The sequence below is a fragment of the Balaenoptera acutorostrata genome, chromosome 19 (genome assembly GCF_949987535.1).
Source record: "Balaenoptera acutorostrata chromosome 19, mBalAcu1.1, whole genome shotgun sequence".
Taxonomy (NCBI): domain Eukaryota; kingdom Metazoa; phylum Chordata; class Mammalia; order Artiodactyla; family Balaenopteridae; genus Balaenoptera; species Balaenoptera acutorostrata.
In genome coordinates, this window is record NC_080082.1 from 14,227,937 (window position 1) to 14,243,100 (window position 15,164).

At 39.5% G+C, this 15,164-nt stretch overlaps 1 protein-coding gene across 1 annotated transcript in view; it reads right to left on the minus strand.

Moving 5' to 3' along the window:
- The window catches only part of HYDIN (HYDIN axonemal central pair apparatus protein), a 461,030-nt gene that overhangs the window by 130,395 nt on the left and 315,471 nt on the right, over positions 1–15,164 (minus strand). Inside the window, exons 29-33 of the mRNA XM_057534458.1 lie at positions 14,435–14,572; positions 4,165–4,342; positions 2,364–2,482; positions 630–757; positions 68–204 (exon numbers count right to left, since the gene is read on the minus strand). Coding sequence (XP_057390441.1) covers positions 68–204; positions 630–757; positions 2,364–2,482; positions 4,165–4,342; positions 14,435–14,572 — 700 coding nt within the window. The remainder of the gene's footprint in view (positions 1–67; positions 205–629; positions 758–2,363; positions 2,483–4,164; positions 4,343–14,434; positions 14,573–15,164) is intronic.

The window sequence follows — 15,164 nt, forward strand, 5'->3', positions numbered from 1 at the left end:
GACAGTACAGATGGGCATCGTGTTAGAAATGACAGAGTGCAATAGGAAGGGTCTCCAGCCTGGTTACCTGTGTCGTGAAGGACACGCTTTTCTGCATGGAAGGACACTGGGAAGTGACTGGTGTTGGTGATCTTGATGATGTGGGTTCGGACGTCACCAAGGATGATGTAGCCAAAGTCTAGGATATATTCTGGCAGCTGGACTCTGAAACGGTTAACAAGGTCATCTTACCACTCACATTTCCAAAAGTGCAAGAGTGTGAGGCTCTCTTCCATCTCCTCTGCACAATTCTATTCTCTGGAGTAGAGAACCACCACTCTCCAGAATGGAGACTAGGAACAAGACACTTCCCCCAGAAGACCACATTGCTGCTTTAGCCATCATCTCTAAACACATTCAGTGCTGGTCCTTAAGGACCTGAAACCGGTCCATCTATTCGACAAAGTGGGAGGTTTCTGACTAAGAGGCAGAGACCTGCCTGGTTGGCTGGCTGCTAGAGAACGGCGGACATGTAAGGCGAGTGGATTTCATCCCTACATAGTCAATCATTAATTCAGGGAGCACTCAGGTGGAGGGCACCGCTGGCTCTGCTACACTCTGAAACAAACACGACATGGAAGGGCGCTCACTTGATTGGTTTGCGGTGACTCCGATGGCAGAGGTTGTCCATAGAACCAAGGACAATTGATTTCTGATGTTCTGTGGCATAGTCTTGGACTATAAGCCGCTCTACTTCCATCTGGAGTTGAGCATTTAACTGGAGCAAGAGAGAAGAGCAAGTAAGCAAATTCTTTGAGAACATGCATTCTCAATGGGGGCAATACCACCCCTAAGGGGGCGAAAGTTACTTCATGGAGGGGAGAGTGAGAAAATCTTAGATATTACAATGGCTTGTGGCCCTCCAAAGGGCCACAGTAAATAAATAGATATACAGTATATCTGTGGTGTTAAAATTTTTGTTGGGGTTTAAGGTGGTTAAACAAACTGTACATCTATGCCATGGAGTATTACTGAGCAATGGAGTAAGGAATGAACTATTTATGTTGATGGATCTCAAGGGCATTATGCTGAATGAAAAAAAATAATCTCAAAAGGTTACATACTGTATGATTCCATTTACATAACTCTTCTATACTCGTAACAAGATTATAGACATGGAGAACTACAGTGGTTGCCAGGGGGAAGGGGTGGGGAGATTGGGGATGGCTATAAAGGAGAAGCATGTAAAGGCAAAACCAAATTAAAAATAAGAGACTCAAGGGAGTTCCCTGGTGGCCTAAGTGGTTAGGATTCTGGGCTTTCACTGCTGTGGCCCTGGTTCAATCCCTGGTCAGGAACTGAGATCCTGTAAGCCATGAGGTGTGGCAAAAAAAAAAGAGGCTCAATTCTCCCTGTCGAAAATAAGGGTAGAGACTTCTTCCAGCTTCATTTTCAAGAAAACTTGTAAGTTCTTTCTCTGTCTCTTGGAAATATATATAAATCTTTTCATAGGCTAAGACTTTTTATCAGCTTCACAACCCAGGAACATCTTCCTTAAGGACCTGGGAACCATCTCTTTGACATGTCATCATCAAGGAAGATAGAGCCCCATCTCCTACCCTCCCATTTCTGTGGGAGGATAGGAGCCCAACTTCAGAGGACCCTGTCATAAAAACACAAAAGGTTTGTTTTCCCTTTGGGTAAAGCCAATTAGCTAACACAGATGGTCACCCCAATTATCATGTGAATTCAGCATGAACTAAGTGTGACAAATGGTGCTGTCAAGTCCTCTTACTTGAGGACTAGTTATAGTTTTTACTTAAGGACTAGTTACTGTTTACCTTGAGAACATGTATATAATAGGTTGTATCTGCTTGGCTCTATAAAAGACTGAGATTTCTTTCTGTCTTTGCAATCTCCTAGCAGACTGACAGAGACACGGAGCACTTTCTGCTTTAATGCTTATCAATAATAAAGTTGGATTCTTTCTCTTCCAACTTTGTGGAGAGATTTTGTGGGTTGGAAAGAGATTTTTGCTTATAATTCTATTTCCCCAGCGAGCACAAGGGATACTTACGGAGATGGAACACTTCTGTATCTTAACTGTGGTGGTGGATACACAAAGCTACACGTGAAAAAATTGGGTTAGAACCACACACAGATGCAGATATGCAAACATACAGAGACATGCAGACATGCAGAGAGACAGACCCACGAGTACATATAAAACTGATGACATCTGAATAAGCTCTATGGCTTGTACCAATGTCAGTTTCCTGGTTTTGATACTGTTCTACAGTTATGCAAGATGTTACCACTGGGAAAAACATTTTTTTGCAGCTTCCGGTGAATCTACTTCCTGTGCAGAGTGAAGCCAATCTTACCTCAGAAGATTCATCCTCAGGCACTTCCTCAGGTCTCTCCAACTGGTCAAACATTTCATATTTGTTTTTTTCTAGTTTTTTTCTGGCCTGATTTAAGAAGATTTCATACTTCTCACATCCTGTGGGTGTTGGAAGGAGAAGGAAATCTGAATGGCTAGAAATATATGAATTATGCCTAAAACACAGACTCTAAGCTCAGGGAAAATAAAGTGAGAAGGGAAGTGAACTTTGTGAAACTTAGCCTGCCATGTTTTCTCTGCTTCAGAGGATAATTTGTGAGTGAGTAGCATTTGTAAAAGAGAACTCACTGAGTTTTATGAGATTATGCTTTAGTGGGCTACCAACTGTTTCTCAAGAACTTAATGGCAGTAACATCCTGAGTCACTCATAGGGTGACCAACTGGATCCCAGCTTTCTTGAGACTTTCCCAGTTCTAGCACCGATGGCTGCACCACTTGGGAAACCCCTCCATGCTGGACAAACCCAGATGGATGGTCACCCTTTAGGTTGGTCTTCATGTCTATTAATTCTCTGTTAACAAAAAGAATATATTTGGTTCAAGTTGCTTTAACTACGACTAAATAAGCTACAGTCCCCTGAATCAGGCAGGCTGGGCAACGGGGGGAGAGATTTCACCAGTTCACCAGTAAGCCAGCACAAATTCAAATGCTTGAGGGGCAAGGTAAGCAAAGTAATTAAAGTGTCTTCTATGAAACCATAGGAAGTGCTGGGACTGTGGTGAACTGGAGTACAGAAGACCCAACTAGTATTCAGATTTAAATTATTTTAAAGCCCTGTATTGGGCAAACATGTCTACTGCCATCATGAGGCCAGCTGGGCACCCAGTTTTCAACTGTGTGGCAAAGGCTTTTCTTCTTGACAATTATATGTAGAGTTGGACTAACCTCTGGCTGGCTGGAACTCTAGATACTAGAGTGTAACACGGTCTTAGATTTACTAATATTTGTGTTCATATTATCAGGGAGCAGACAATTAGGATTTAATGCATGATCATCAACAGGTGAGTTAGTGACTTTGGGGAGTGGGGTAGGAGGAAAGGCTGAGGTGGGAGGGCTTAGTCTGAAGCTGCTTAAGGAATGTAGATTTCAAAGAGCTTGAAGAGGGTTCATGAAGAAGAATGAGAAGTTTCTCTTGACTCTTCATCCTGTAGTCCATGTCAGGAAGAAAAAGCCAGAGTCAGTCTGTGGCTAAAAGAGCTCCTGAGTTGAGCTTCAGGATCTGCCAAGACAGAAATATTCTGGTACAGAGGGATGTCTCTGGGTGCCACATGTAACCCAGAAAAGCCTTGGCTAAGGATGTGGGCAGACAATTAATAAGTCTAAATTAGCCTCCAAACTGTAATGCCAGCATAAGGGGTTGGGACCTTAGCTGCCTTTCTGTACAGTTTATATTGATATTTTGAGAATTGTATTCCTTGCAGTACAATCAGCCTTTGCCTTCTCAATGGCCATCTGTGAGTGACAACTCAGTGAGAGAGTGTAGCTGGAAGGAACATGCGATGGAGGAAAAGGCTTTTGGAAGTACAATGTCCTGATCCCTCTTTAAGTAATTTAATGATGGCAAAATTGGCCAGGGGTCTTAATTTGGGACTACCATGGACCCTATCTTGTCTTACTCATCTCAGGTCACCAAGTCAATTTCAACTCCTGACGTTTTTTGCAATTCAGGAATAACACAAAGGGGAACTTGTGAGGACTGCCAAACAAATAATGCGAGTTGCCATCAACCTTATAATAAGCAGCTAAAACACATCTTGTCATCCTATAGAGGGTAGAAGTACCTTCGAGGTTCCTGGGGAGATCGATGCAGATTCGGGGAAAGATTCCCTCTCCACTCAGAGTAATATTTTCTGGGTCCAGGTGAGCAATCTGTATCTGGAAGCTCCTTTGAAAGATCTCAGGTACTCCAGGTAAGTAGTAAACCTTCAACACCTGCTCTTTATGGGATCCGATAAAACCCTATACAGCAGAAAGACCAGAGAGAATTTTTAAATTTACGTAAAATTTACGTAAAATTTATGTAAAATTTACGATGGACTCTTGCTTCTGGCAGTTTGATGGACTAGATAATCCCAAGGGGCTAGTGTGCTATAATGTCCACTCACATTCCTCCTCCAAGATTCATTCCTATGAAGGTATGAGAAAATGACAAACAATAGAAAAATAGGCAGCATATGTGGGCACGCATTTCATAAAAGAGGAAACAGAATGGCAAACAAACAGTAAAGCTACTTATCCTTATAAGTAATCAGGGAAATGCAAATTAAGATCATAATGAAAAAAATTTTAGACATTACATGAAATTTCTAAAAATCTTATATTTGTATTTGTATGGAAATATGTATGGAAATATGTTAATATAAATGTTTCAGACATTACATGAAATTTCTAAAAATCTTATATTTGTATTTGTATGGAAATATGTATGGAAATATGTTAATATAAATGTTTCAGACATTACATGAAATTTCTAAAAATCTTATATTTGTATTTGTATGGAAATATGTATGGAAATATGTTAATATAAATGTTTCAGACATTACATGAAATTTCTAAAAATCTTATATTTGTATTTGTATGGAAATATGTATGGAAATATGTTAATATAAATGTTTCAGACATTACATGAAATTTCTAAAAATCTTATATTTGTATTTGTATGGAAATATGTATGGAAATATGTTAATATAAATGTTTCAGACATTACATGAAATTTCTAAAAATCTTATATTTGTATTTGTATGGAAATATGTATGGAAATATGTTAATATAAATGTTTCAGACATTACAGGAAACGTCTAAAAATCTTATATGTTCTGGTATAATGTTATAAGTAATAATCCTAGTTATTACTTTAAAATGTATATCTCAGAAATAACTAATTTTCTTGTCAACTGCATTATTATGAACTTTCATCAAATCTTTAACCATGGTCATTTTTAAGTCTTTTGTCATTTACAGACAGTTCTGGGTGTACTCTGATGATTTTGCAAATATGTTCCTATAAAAGAGTTTCATCTTCAAGAAATTCATGGAAAAGACTCTGACAAGTACAGGTTTCTGGTAACTGACTGTACTGCTGAACTGAATGAATAAGCATTTTCAGAACTCTAATGAAAAACTGATGAACTCATAAAAGTGCTAACAAAAGATCAAGATGAAAAAAAAGAAATTAATTACATGGGACTGAGTGAACTGATGAGGATGAGTATAATTTTTGTGACTTTCTGTCTGAATTAAAAAAAAAAAAAATCCCACAAGGACTCAGAGGAAAAGAATATACAAATCAATTCTCACTGCAAAGTAAAGGAGCTGTTACAGTGGAGGATTACTGGACTGAATGTCAATGTTATGACATAGTATAAGTGTGTTTCATGTTTGGTAATTGCAATCATTGTTGCTTTTGTTGTGGTCATCCATGTACAATGCTTGGTGTCAGTCTATCTATCTCTTGTAAAAATAAAATACAGTGTGTGTGTGTGGAAAAAAAAAAAAATAAATAAATAAATAAAACCACAAAAAAAAAAAAAAAAAAAAATACATCTACATGAGGAACAGCTCCTACAGAACACCTACTGAACACTGGCAGAAGACCTCAGACTTCCCAAAGGCAAGAAACTCCCCACGTACCTGGGTAGGGCAAAAGAAAAAAGAAAAACAGAGACAAAAGAATAGGGACGGGACCTGCACCTCTGGGAGGGAGCTGTGAAGGAGAAGAAGTTTCCACACACTAGGAAGCCCCTTCACTGGCGGAGATGGTGGGTGGGCAGGGGGAAGCTTTGGAGTCACGGAGGAGAGCGTAGGTGCAGAGGGCAAAGCAGAGAGATTCCCGCACAGAGGATCGGTGCCGACCAGCACTCACCAGATTGAGAGGCTTGTCTGCTCACCCGCTGGGGCAGGCGGGGACTGGGAGCTGAGGCTCGGGCTTCGGAGTTCAGACCCCAGGGAGAGGACTGGGGTTGGCTGCGTGAACACAGCCTGAAGGGGGCTAGTGCGCCACAGCTAGCTGGGAGGGAGTCCAGGAAAAAGTCTGGACCTGCCTAAGAGGCAAGAGACCATTGTTTCGGGGTGCACGAGGAGAGGGGATTCAGAGCACCGCTTAAATGAGCTCCAGAGATGGGCGTGAACTGCGGCTATCAGCGCGGACCCCAGAGACAGGCATGAGATGCTAAGGCTGCTGCTGCCGCCACCAAGAAGCCTGTGTGCAAGCACAGGTCACTATCCACACCTCCCCTCCTGGGAGCCTGTGCAGCCCACCACTGCCAGGGTCCCGTGATCCAGGGACAACTTCCCCGGGAGAACACACATCATGCCTCAGGCTGGTGCAACATCATGCCAGCCTCTGCCGCTGCAGGCTCGCCCCACATTCCATACCCCTCCCTTCCCCGGTCTGAGTGAGCCAAAGCCCCCTAATCTGCTGCTCCTTTAACCCCCTCCTGTCTGGGTGAAGAACAGACGCCCTCAGGCAACCTACACGCAGAGGCGGGGCCATATCCAAAGCTGAACCCCAGGAGCTGTGCGAACAAAGAAGAGAAAGGGAAATCTCTCCCAGCAGCCTCAGGAGCAGCAGATTAAATCTCCACAATCAACTTGATGTACCCTGCATTTGTGGAATACCTGAATAGACAATGAATCATCCCAAAATTGAGGGGGTGGACTTTGGGAGCAACTGTAGACTTGGGGTTTGCTTTCTGCATCTAAGTTGTTTTCGGTTTTATGTTTACCTTAGTTTAGTATTTAGAGCTTATTATCATTGGTAGATTTGTTTATTGATTTGGTTGCTCTCTTCCTTTTTTTTTAAATATATATATTTTTCCTTTTTCTCCTTTTGTGAGTGTGTATGTGTATGCTTCTTTGTGTGATTTTGTCTTTATAGCTTTGCTTTTATCATTTGTCCTAGGGTTCTGTCTGTCAGTTTCTTGTTGTTGTTTTTTTTAGTATAGTTTTTAGCACTTGTTATCATTGGTGGATTTGTTTTTTGGTTTGGTTGCTCTCTTCTTTCTTTTGTTACTTTTTAAAAAATAATATATTTTTTATTTTAATAACTTTATTTTATTTTATTTTTCTTTCTTTCTTCCTTTCTTTTTTTTCCTCCCTTTTCTTCTGAGCCATGTGGCTGACAGGGTCTTGGTGCTCCGGCCGGGTGTCAGGCCTGAGCCTCTGAGGTAGGAGAGCCGAGTTCAGGACATTGGTCCACCAGAGACCTCCTGGCCCCACATAATATCAAACAGCAAAAGCTCTCTCAGAGATCTCAATCTCAATGCTAAGACCCAGCTCCACTGAATGACCAGCAAGCTACAGTGCTGGACACTCTATGCCAAACAACTAGCAACACAGGAACACAACCCCACCCATTAGCAGAGAGGCTGCCTAAAATCATAATAAGGGCACAGACACCCCAAAACATACCACCGGAGGCGGTCCTACCCACCAGAAAGACAAAATCCAGCCTCATCCACTAGAACACAGGGACCAGTCCCCTCCACCAGAAAGCCTACACGACCCAATGAACCAACCTTAGCCACTGGGGGCAGACACCAAAAACAACGGGAACTATGAACCTGCAGGCTGCGAAATGGAGACCCCCAAACATAGTAAGTTAGGCAAAATGAGAAGACAGAGAAACACACAGCAGATGAAGGAGCAAGGTAAAAACCCACCAGACCAAACAAATGAAGAGGAAATAGGTAGTCTACCTGAAAAAGAATTCAGAGTAATGATAGTAAAGATGATCCAAAATCTTGGAAATAGAATGGAGAAAATACAAGAAACGTTTAACAAGGACTTAGAAGAACTAAAGAGCAAACAATGATGAACAACACAATAAATGAAATTAAAAATTCTCTAGAAGGAATCAATAACAGAATAACTGAGGCAAAGAATAGATAAGTGACCTGGAAGATAAAATAGTGGAAATAACTACCACAGATCAGAATAAAGAAAAAAAGAATGAAAAGAATTGAGGACAGTCTCAGAGACCTCTGGGACAAAATTAAATGCACCAACATTCGAATTATAGGGGTCCCAGAAGAAGAAGAGAAAAAAGAAAGGGACTGAGAAAATATTTGAAGAGATTAGAGTTGAAAACTTCCCTAATATGGGAAAGGAAATAGTTAATCAAGTCCAGGAAGCACAGAGAGTCCCATACAGGATAAATCCAAGGAGAAACACACCAAGACACATATTAATCAAACTATCAAAAATTAAATACAAAGAAAAAATATTAAAAGCAGCAAGGGAAAAACAACAAATAACATACAAGGGAATCCCCATAAGGTTAACAGCTGATCTTTCAGCAGAAACTCTGCAAGCCAGAAGGAAGTGGCAGGACATATTTAAAGTGATGAAAGGGAAAAACCTATAACCAAGATCGCTCGACCCAGCAAGGATCTCATGCAGATTTGATGGAGAAATTAAAACCTTTACAGACAAGCAAAAGCTAAGAGAATTCAGCACCACCAAACCAGCTTTACAATAAATGCTAAAGGAACTTCTCTAGGCAGGAAACACAAGAGAAGGAAAACACCTACAATAACAAACCCAAAACAATTAAGAAAATGGTCATAGGAACATACATATCGATAACTACCTTAAATGTAAAAGGATTAAATGCTCCAACCAAAAGACATAGACTGGCTGAATGGATACAAAAACAAGACCCGTATACATGCTGTCTACAAGAGACCCACATCAGGCCTAGGGACACATACAGACTGAAAGTGAGGGGATGGAAAAAGATATTCCATGCAAATGGAAATCAAAAGAAAGCTGGAGTAGCAATTCTCGTATCAGACAAAATAGACTTTAAAATAAAGGCTATTACAAGAGACAAAGAAGGACACTACAGAATGATCAAGGGATCAATCCAAGAAGAAGATATAACAATTGTAAATATTTATGCACCCAACATAGGAGCACCTCAATACATAAGGCAAATGCTAACAACCATAAAAGGGGAAATCGACAGTAACACAATCATAGTAGGGGACTTTAACACCCCACTTTCAACAATGGACACATCATCCAAATTGAAAATAAATAAGGAAACACAAGTTTTAAATGATACATTAAATAAGATGGACTTAACTGATATTTATAGGGATAAATTGGGAGACTGGGATTGACATATATATACTACTATATATAAAACAGATAACTAATACGGACCTATTGTATAGCACAGGGAACTCTACTCAGTACTCTGTAATGGCCTATATGGGAAAAGAATCTAAAAAAGAGTGGATATATGTATATGTATAACTGAATCACTTTGCTGTACACCTGAAACTAACACAACACTGTAAATCAACTATACCCAAATAAAATTTTTTTTTAAATTCCGAAAAGGAGCCAACATTGAAAAAAAAACTAGGGAAAAATGCTAGTATAGGTTCAAGCTATTTAGAAGTGTTTTAAAAGTCATTTTTGAAGAGGCCTCATAATTTTGAACATATTTTATTGTTTTTTGATGTTACAAGTGATATATATTCTTTGAAGAAAAATTAGAGCATGAAGACAAGAAAAAATTTAATGAAGATCACTAGTGCTTACTACTGACACATAAATAATGAGTAACACTGATTGGTGGATATCAATCCAGATTTTATTTAAATACACATACACACCCACACACACCCTGGGGGTCCATGAGCCCACTAGTGTTAATAAACTTATCTCCAACCCTCAAAGTGCCTGTGACTGTTAAAAATCACTGCCATCATTTCTATGAGAAGCCATTGCCTAACTCTCTTGCTTCTCTTGGCCTCCACTCTCTGACTTCCTTACATGCTATCTGCTTCACTGAACAGAACTGAGCCTTGTCACCAAATTTCACAATACACTCACTCACATGAAGCATTTTATGAAATTTTGCACATTTTATGGAATGTGTGAGTGTGAGTGTGTATGTGGGGAGTCTTACAAGGTGGAGTCAAATTGCAGTGTGCAGTGTTTCCCAGGATTCACCCTCTCACCCTCATTCTCTCTTCTCCTCACCCCTCTCTTGAGCAATCCACAAAATTCTCTTGTTTCCTACAAAATTCTCTTTCTTCCTGCACTCAGTGGCCTGGAGGGTAGTGGGGTGGGTCTCAGCTTTTATCTTGAGCAGTAACAATGTATTTTTCCAATAACCAATAGTTCTCTCATGTTACTCTGGTGGAAAATTTTTCTCTATCTAGTTACATGTTCAAGCATTCATGTACACTGAAGGAATCTGTAAACATTTGTTTTCATTATAAGAATCTGGCCTTATAGCAGGAAATCTGGTAAATATAGAAAAGGAAAAACATACAGAGAAAAAAATCCCATTCGGAACCATAAAAACAACGTCCAGTTCAAAAGAAGGGGGAAGTGCAAAAAAGAGTTAACATAGCAGTCCTAAAACTGCTACTCTTAGAAAGGCCTGCTTGCAAAGTTGGTAAGAATGGCTCACTGTGCCTCAACTTTTTTGTGCAAACAACTATGGTTTATGCTGAACACCTGTTTTCTTTCTGGGAGACTGGAATTTTGGTATGCGCCAGGCAGAGGGTGTCTGTGTGACTGGGCCCCGCTGGCACTGAGTCTCCAGTGGGCTTCTGTGGTAGCTCTCATATTGTGTAGTCACAGCTCATTGCTGGGGGATTAGGAGCATCTTGCGTGACTCCACTGGGAGAGGATTCTTGGATGCCTGCACCGGGTTTCTTCTGAACTTTGCCCCATGTGCTTTTTCCCTTTGCTGATTTTACTTTGTATTCTTTGGCTGGAATAAATCATAGTCACTAGTACAACTTATTGGTGAGTCCCCCTAGAGAATCGTTAAACCTGGGGGATGATCCTGGGGACCCATGACACAGGGATGATTCTGAGGAATAAGAGCAAATATATTCTATGAGTTCCTATAAGAAAGAAGAAAAAATAAGATAATATCTAATCCATGATCTCAATCAGATTCAAGAAGCCACTGTGTGTAAACAGCAGGAGCAGAGAGTCAGGGACAGCGAGTAACCCCAAACCAGGAAAAAGTATATGGGGATGAAAAACCCTTCTACTTCTGGTTCTGCAAATGCTGGTGACTGCACTGTTATAGCTCCCTCTCATGCTACAAGTGTAAGGATATTCTGTATAAGGCACAACAACAATAAAGGCAACAACAAAACTCTCTTTCAATATATAGTGAGCTTGAAAGAAAATAAATCCTCTGATGCGAAAAAGAAACAGAGGGAACCCAGCCAGTGTGGTTAAGTTCAGAGCCTTTACTTGGTGGCCACGGGTGACCTCAGACCCAACTACAGTCCCTACCACCCAAGGACTGAAATAGAGGGATGCAGCCTGGACCCATGTGAGGTGGGCACACAGGGCAGATCCCTGCATGAGGCTGGAGCCATGAAGGGCGGCCACTCCTGTTATTTCTCTGCACTTCAGGGAAGAATCAAGGAAGGTTGTATCTCTCTGGGATCCTAGGTGGGGAAAATATGTATCCCATGGGAAACAGAATGCCCAAGCCTGTATCATGCATATGCGTGGAATCTTCACGTACACTGACAGATCACTGTGGTTAATCCAGGTCAAAACATTAACTCAAGTAAAGCAACTATACTCCAGTAAGAAAGAAAACAAACAAACAAAACATTAACTCAGAATCTGACCCCTTGGGGTACCTGGCAAAAACAACTGCAACGCTACTGTAGCACCACCTTGCAATCCAGAGTGAATGAGGCTGTCACAGAGAAAACGGTCTCATTGGAAGATGATCCCAAGTCAAAAATTACATATCATACAGGGAAAGCATTGATAATGAAAGAGAGTTAACAGTCACACAAATAGGAATAATGGTATCCCTAATAACTCAATTAGAATAACTTAAAAGAATCTACAAAATGATTAGTGATAAATGAAGAAATTAAAATCCCAGTGAAAGAGGTGAATAACAGGTGGAATTTTTGAAATGAAAAATATGATCACTGAAATTAGGAATGCAGAGTAGGGTTAGGAATGCAGAGTATAAACAGTAGATTATACTCAGTTGAAAAGAAAATTAGTTAACTGAAAAAGCTGAGGTAATTATCTTGAATGCAGTTTAGAGAGATAAAAAGTAAAGAGATACACACGTGACATATAGGTTTAGAAACATGGACAGAATGAGAAGGTCCAACATATGTCTAAAAGTTGCTTTAGCAGCAAAGACTGGAGAAAATAGGGGAGAAGCAATACTTGAAGATATAATAAATGAAAGACACATATCCTCAGAGTGAAGGAGTGGACCCACAGCCAAAGAAAAAGATATACTTGTGGTTACTATGAAATGTATAGAACTGAACCACAATAAAAACACAACATACCAAACCTTGTGAAAGACAGCTAATACGGTACTTCGAAAGACACAATATTAATACCAAACAAAGAAGAATTCAAAGTAAAAAGCATTAAGAGGGAAGAAAGTGGCAATTTAAAATAGATAAAATATACAGTGCAGGATGAACACTTAATGGTCATTAAATCTTGTGTGTTAAATAAGACAGAAATGAAAATGGATAAAACAAAAATTTATATATTTTTTATATACCACTTTTAGTCTTTTATATACCAAAACCCTTTATAAACCATTCTTAGTCTTAGAAAACTTTTTATATACCATTCTTAGTCTTAGAATAATTAAACAGAAAAAGGGAAACAAGATTTGGATAATATAATTTAATGGAGGTTAATTTAATAAAGATTCATCATAATCTGCATTCTATAGTCCAGACAACATTGTTTCCAAACATTCACTGGTATTAAAATATCATTTTAGACCACTAAAATATATTAACAAACTAATAAAAGTAGGAATTGAGAAGGTCATATTACCTGGCCATGATATGAAAAACTCAGTATTAACTTCACATTAATAAGAGTTTAAATAACGAAAAGAAAAAGCTGAGTCATTTGGAAATTTGAAAAAGAGAAAAATATACTTTAAAATTACACTTGTAGATAAAACTACAATTTTAGACAACTTAGAAAATAATTAAAATTATAATGGTTGATATTAAAATGTATAAAATACGCAAAGTTAACTTCCTTTTTTCAATCTATAAATTTCTTTAAAATTATGAGATGGAGCTAAAGGTGTACTCAGGCAAATGTGTACTCACATTTTTTCATTATTAATTAAGAAAGAAAGAAATGTAGGCATTCAACTTAGGAAGAACATTAGAGTAAAATTCAAAAGAATATCTAAGACAAATTGGAAAAAGAAGAATTAAAAGGGAGTTGACTTAATAGACATTATGATGTATTCTAAAGCTATAACACTTAAAATAGTATATTATGGATGTAGGTACAGGCAAACAGATCAATAAAGAATAGAGAAACTAGCAATAGACCCAAATATATGTGATAATTTAGGGGAAGAATAGACTCTATCATCCAAGATGACAGCACTTTATCTTTGGATTGTAAGATTATGAACAATTATAATTTCATTCTTTATCCTTTTACATATCTTTCAATTTTTCTATAACAATTATGTATTATTTTCATGATGAGAAAAACTCGACAAAAATTCCTTAAAACTGTTAGATTAACATAATATGTACAAGGAACCATCTCTTCCATTTGCTTCTAAAACCAATACGGCTCACTGCAGTCTACTGGTGTTTTCACTACTGCTAAGAAAAAGCTGCTTTTATTTGTTGTAGTCAGAGTAGAGGAGGCCCTTGGCTTCAAGGAATTACAAGGGAAGTGTGAGGACAGAAGTGGAAATAAACTATTCTTATAATCATGAAAAAAAAATCCATGGGATTGTATATCTTGTTCACTGTTTAACCCCTGGTGCCTGAAGAGTGCCTGGCTAATGGAGGACACACTAAATAGTTGTTTAAGGAATGAAGGAAGGGCTTGGATATATTTATTTTTCTTGTCTCTGAGAGCTTGTTAGTTTTAATTTAAAAAAAAAATCACACCCATAATCCTGGCAGTGAATTTTAAGCATAATCTCAGCCTCTGGGGTGTGGCTTGCAGGTCTGGGTTTGGGCCCCTCCTACCATCATCAGGTGGCCGTCATGGGTTGGGGGGTGGGGATGGGTTACTTACTGAGAGAGGCTGGATGAGTGGCACTCCCGGCAGGAGGTTGTCTGGCGAAGACTGGGGGTCAGTCAGAACGCTGAACTCAAAGCCAACTTTCCCAGTGTTCTTGAGTGTGATTTCACTCTCTGTGACATGGTCGAACAGCTCGAGAGGAGAAGAAGGAGAAGAGTGACTCCTCTGTCACCCACCCTCTGGGATGCTGCTGTCATCCCGACAAAGGCAGGTAGACAAGCATGCCTCACAGACACGGATTTCATTTTCCACGAGGTAGATGCTGGCCAATCCACATTTCAGGATCACAACCAGGTGCCTGCTGGGCGGGAGGAGCACTCGACCCTGGAGACTGGCTCTGTCTTAGGTCTTCTAACAACTAATTTAGTTTAGCACGGCTGTGGGGTGACCATTTCACCTCCCTGAACCTCTGTTTCTTCACCACAGAGAATTCATATTAGAGGATCTTAAAGTAAGCTTTTTTATATTACGAAGATTTGCTTTTTTAGATAAGATTTGAGTTCAGAATTTTCTAGAATGAATTTTTCTATTTTTATGGAGAGACAGGGGAGTAATAGGCGAGCCATATTCTTTTTCCTGAGATTTTGCTAACATAATTCAGAGGGTCCAGTAACCACAAACTGAAGCCACTTAGGGGGCTCTTAGGGCAAACTAGGGGAAGAACTAGTTGCTACAAAGGAAGCACTCTGAGCTGAGCCAAAACCAATTGCCCAGAAGACCCTGG